This window comes from Pristiophorus japonicus, chromosome 32, assembly GCF_044704955.1.
Source record: "Pristiophorus japonicus isolate sPriJap1 chromosome 32, sPriJap1.hap1, whole genome shotgun sequence".
NCBI classification, from domain to species: Eukaryota; Metazoa; Chordata; class Chondrichthyes; family Pristiophoridae; genus Pristiophorus; species Pristiophorus japonicus.
In genome coordinates this window covers 3,563,487-3,568,486 of record NC_092008.1, presented here as the reverse complement: position 1 = coordinate 3,568,486, position 5,000 = coordinate 3,563,487, and the positions used below count along the sequence as shown (strand labels likewise).

The 5,000-nt window shown below is 58.8% G+C and overlaps 1 protein-coding gene across 1 annotated transcript in view; it reads left to right on the top strand.

Annotated features, from left to right (window-relative positions):
• LOC139240502 (IQ motif and SEC7 domain-containing protein 1-like) overlaps window positions 1-5,000 on the top strand; it is a 144,252-nt gene that overhangs the window by 34,881 nt on the left and 104,371 nt on the right. Inside the window, exons 6-7 of the mRNA XM_070869044.1 lie at window positions 654-820; window positions 3,326-3,465. Of these exons, the coding sequence (XP_070725145.1) occupies window positions 654-820; window positions 3,326-3,465 (307 nt within the window). The remainder of the gene's footprint in view (window positions 1-653; window positions 821-3,325; window positions 3,466-5,000) is intronic.

The window sequence follows — 5,000 nt, the reverse complement described above, 5'->3', positions numbered from 1 at the left end:
GTGTGTGTGGGAGTTCCGAGTCGAGCGCTCGCTTTGGGAAGTCTCGTGTCGGGGGGACATGCGGACAATGTGGGCCCTGCCCAGCGGAGCTGGTCGAGTGTGGTCAGTGCTTCGATGCTGGGGATGTTGGGCCTGGTCGAGGACGCTAACGTTGGTGCGTCTGTCCTCCCGGGGGATTTGCAGGATCTTGCGGAGACAGCGTTGGTGGTATTTCTCCAGCGACTTGAGGTGTCTACTGTACATGGTCCATGTCTCTGAGCCATACAGGAGGGCGGGTATCACTACAGCCCTGTAGGCCATGAGCTCGGTGGTGGATTTGAGGGCCTGGTCTTCGAACACTCTCTTCCTCAGGCGGCCGAAGGCTGCACTGGCGCACTGGAGACGGTGTTGGACCTCGTCGCCAATGTCTGCCCTTGTTGATAGGAGGCTCCCGAGGTATGGGAAATGGTCCACGGTGTCCAGGGCCGTGCCGTGGATCTTGCTGACTGGGGGGCAGTGCTGTGCGGTGAGGACAGGCCGGAGGAGGACCTTTGTCTTACGGATGTTTAGCGTGAGGCCCGTGCCTTCGTAAGCCGCAGTAAATACGTGGACGATGTCCTGGAGTTCAGCCTCTGAATGTTCCCCCCACACTCCCACATTCTCTCTCTCCGCAGCCAGAGGTATTGTATCTGCAATCCGGCACTCGTACGGCAATTCCGTAATCCCGACACCATCTTCATCCTGGCTTTCGCCATCATCCTGCTCAACACCGACATGTACAGCCCCAACGTGAAGGCAGAGCGCAAGATGAAACTCGATGACTTCATCAAGAACCTGCGGGGTGAGTGAGGGAGCTCCGCACTGCGCTGTCGGAGGGGCAGTACTGAGGGAGCGCCGCACTGCGCTGTCGGAGGGGCGGTACTGAGGGAGCGCCGCACTGTCGGAGGGGCAGTACTGAGGGAGCGCCGCACTGTCGGAGGGGCGGTACTGAGGGAGCACCGTACTGCGCTGTCGGAGGGGCGGTACTGAGGGAGCACCGCACTGTCGGAGGGGCGGTACTGAGGGAGCACCGTACTGTCGGAGGGGCGGTACTGAGGGAGCGCCGCACTGCGCTGTCGGAGGGGCAGTACTGAGGGAGCACCGCACTATCGGAGGTGCGGTACTGAGGGAGCGCCGTACTGCGCTGTCGGAGGGGCAGTACTGAGGGAGCACCGCACTATCGGAGGTGCGGTACTGAGGGAGCGCCGCACTGTCGGAGGGGCGGTACTGAGGGAGCGCCGCACTGCGCTGTCGGAGGGGCAGTACTGAGGGAGCACCGCACTATCGGAGGTGCGGTACTGAGGGAGCGCCGTACTGCGCTGTCGGAGGGGCGGTACTGAGGGAGCGCCGCACTGCGCTGTCAGAGCGGCTGGAGGGGGCTACAGAGATAGGGAGGGGTGTAGGGGCTGGAGGGGGTTACAGAGATAGGGAGGGGTGTAGGGGCTGGAGGAGGTTACAGAGATAGGGAGGGGTGTAGGGGCTGGAGGAGGTTACAGAGATAGGGAGGGGTGTAGGGGCTGGAGGAGGTTACAGAGAGGAGGGGTGTAGGGGCTGGAGGAGGTTACAGAGATAGGGAGGGGTGTAGGGGCTGGAGGAGGTTACAGAGATAGGGAGGGGTGTAGGGGCTGGAGGAGGTTACAGAGATAGGGAGGGGTGTAGGGGCTGGAGGAGGTTACAGAGATAGGGAGGGGTGTAGGGGCTGGAGGAGGTTACAGAGATAGGGAGGGGTGTAGGGGCTGGAGGAGGTTACAGAGATAGGGAGGGGTGTAGGGGCTGGAGGAGGTTACAGAGATAGGGAGGGGTGTAGGGGCTGGAGGAGGTTACAGAGATAGGGAGGGGTGTAGGGGCTGGAGGAGGTTACAGAGATAGGGAGGGGTGTAGGGGCTGGAGGAGGTTACAGAGATAGGGAGGGGTGTAGGGGCTGGAGGAGGTTACAGAGATAGGGAGGGGTGTAGGGGCTGGAGGAGGTTACAGAGATAGGGAGGGGTGTAGGGGCTGGAGGAGGTTACAGAGATAGGGAGGGGTGTAGGGGCTGGAGGAGGTTACAGAGATAGGGAGGGGTGTAGGGGCTGGAGGAGGTTACAGAGATAGGGAGGGGTGTATGGGGCTGGAGGAGGTTACAGAGATAGGGAGGGGTGTAGGGGCTGGAGGAGGTTACAGAGATAGGGAGGGATGTAGGGGCTGGAGGAGGTTACAGAGATAGGGAGGGGTGTAGAGGCTGGAGGAGGTTACAGAGATAGGGAGGGGTGTAGGGGCTGGAGGAGGTTACAGAGATAGGGAGGGGTGTAGGGGCTGGAGGAGGTTACAGAGATAGGGAGGGCCATGGAGGGATTTGTAAACACAGATGAGAATTTTGAAATCGAGGCGTTGTTTAACTGGGAGCCAATGTAGGTCAGTGAGCACAGGGGGTGATGGGTGAGCGGGACTCGGTGCGAGTTAGGACACGGGGTCAGTGAGCACAGTGGGTGATGGGTGAGCGGGACTGGGTGTGAGTTAGGACACGGGGTCAGTGAGCACAGGGGGTGACGGGTGAGCGGGACTCGGTGTGAGTTAGGACACGGGGTCAGTGAGCACAGGGGGTGATGGGTGAGCGGGACTGGGTGTGAGTTAGGACACGGGGTCAGTGAGCACAGGGGGTGATGGGTGAGCGGGACTCGGTGCGAGTTAGGACACGGGGTCAGTGAGCACAGTGGGTGATGGGTGAGCGGGACTGGGTGTGAGTTAGGACACGGGGTCAGTGAGCACAGGGGGTGACGGGTGAGCGGGACTCGGTGTGAGTTAGGACACGGGGTCAGTGAGCACAGGGGGTGACGGGTGAGCGGGACTCGGTGCGAGTTAGGACACGGGGCAGTGAGCACAGGAGGTGATGGGTGAGCGGGACTCGGTGCGAGTTAGGACACGGGGGCAGCCGAGTTTGGGATCACCTCTAGTTTCCGTCGGGTAGAATGTGGGAGGCCGGCCAGGAGCGCAGCGCGTTGGAACAGTCAAGTCTGGAGGTAACGGGGGCACGGGTGAGGGCTTCAGCAGCCGAAGAGCTGAGGCAGGGGGTGGAGACGGGCGATGTTACAGAGGGGGGAAAAGGCGGGTTTAGTTATGCTGTGGATATGTGGGGTAGGGACGGGGGAAACGCTTCGAGGGGGAGAGTACGGGGAGAATGGCGGGGGCAGTGGGACTCACTGAGGGGGCTCTTGTCGAGAGGCGGCACGAGTTCGAGGGGCCGAATGGCCTCCTGCTGTGCGGTGATATTGGATGTGACTCGGTGCGCTCTGCTAACGTGCTGCCCCATCTCGTGCCCCCTCCCCCGCAGGAGTTGACAATGGGGAGGACATCCCTCGGGACATGCTGGTGGGGATCTATCACCGGATCCAGAAGCAGGAACTGAGGACCAATGATGACCACGTGTCCCAGGTTCAGGCCGTCGAGCGTCTGATAGTGGGCAAGAAACCGGTGAGAGTCTGCGGGTCGATTACTGCCGAGAGAGAGGGTTAGATACAGAGTAAAGCTCCCTCTGCACTGTCCCATCAAACACTCCCAGGGCAGGTACAGGGGGTTAGATACAGAGTAAAGCTCCCTCGACACTGTCCCATCAAACAGTCCCAGGGCAGGTACAGGGGGTTAGATACAGAGTAAAGCTCACTCTACACTGTCCCATCAAACACTCCCAGGGCAGGTACAGGGGGTTAGATACAGAGTAAAGCTCCCTCTACACTGTCCCATCAAACACTCCCAGGGCAGGTACAGGGGGTTAGATACAGAGTGAAGCTCCCTCTACACTGTCCCCATCAAACACTCCCAGGGCAGGTACAGGGGGTTAGATACAGAGTAAAGCTGCCTCTACACTGTCCCATCAAACACTCCCAGGGCAGGTACAGCACGGGGTTAGATACAGAGTAAAGCTCCCTCGACACTGTCCCATCAAACACTCCCAGGGCAGGTACAGCACGGGGTTAGATACAGAGTAAAGCTCCCTCGACACTGTCCCCATCAAACACTCCCAAGGCAGGTACAGGGGGTTAGATACAGAGTAAAGCTCCCTCTACACTGTCCCATCAAACACTCCCAGGGCAGGTACAGGGGGTTAGATACAGAGTAAAGCTCCCTCTACACTGTCCCATCAAACACTCCCAGGGCAGGTACAGGGGGTTAGATACAGAGTAAAGCTCCCTCGACACTGTCCCATCAAACACTCCCAGGGCAGGTACAGGGGGTTAGATACAGAGTAAAGCTCCCTCGACACTGTCCTATCAAACACTCCCAGGGCAGGTACAGGGGGTTAGATACAGAGTAAAGCTCCCTCTGCACTGTCCCATCAAACACTCCCAGGGCAGGTACAGGGGGTTAGATACAGAGTAAAGCTCCCTCTACACTGTCCCATCAAACACTCCCAGGGCAGGTACAGGGGGTTAGATACAGAGTAAAGCTCCCTCTACACTGTCCCATCAAACACTCCCAGGGCAGGTACAGCATGGGGTTAGATACAGAGTAAAGCTCCCTCTACACTGTCCCATCAAACACTCCCAGGGCAGGTACAGCACGGGTTTAGATACAGTAAGTAGTGGCACAATAAGAAACAGGAGCAGGAATCGGCCATTCGGCCCCTCGAGCCTGCTCCGCCATTTAATACGATCGCGGCTGATCCGATCTTGGGCTCAGCTCCACTTCCCCGCCCGCCCCTTCACTCCCTTATCGCTCAAAAATCTGTCTCTCTCCACCTTAAATATATTCAATGACCCAGCCCCCACAGCTCTCTGGGGCAGAGAATTCCACAGATTCACCAGAAGAAATTCCTCCTCATCTCCGTCCTAAATGGGCGACCCCTTATTCTGAGACTATGTGCCCCCTAGTTCTAGATTCCCCCCACGACGGGGGAAACATCCTCTCTGCATCCACCCTGTCCAGCCCCCCTCAGAATCTGATATGTTTCGATAAGATCACCTCTCATTCTTCTAAACCCCAATGAGTAGAGGCCCAACCCCCTCAAC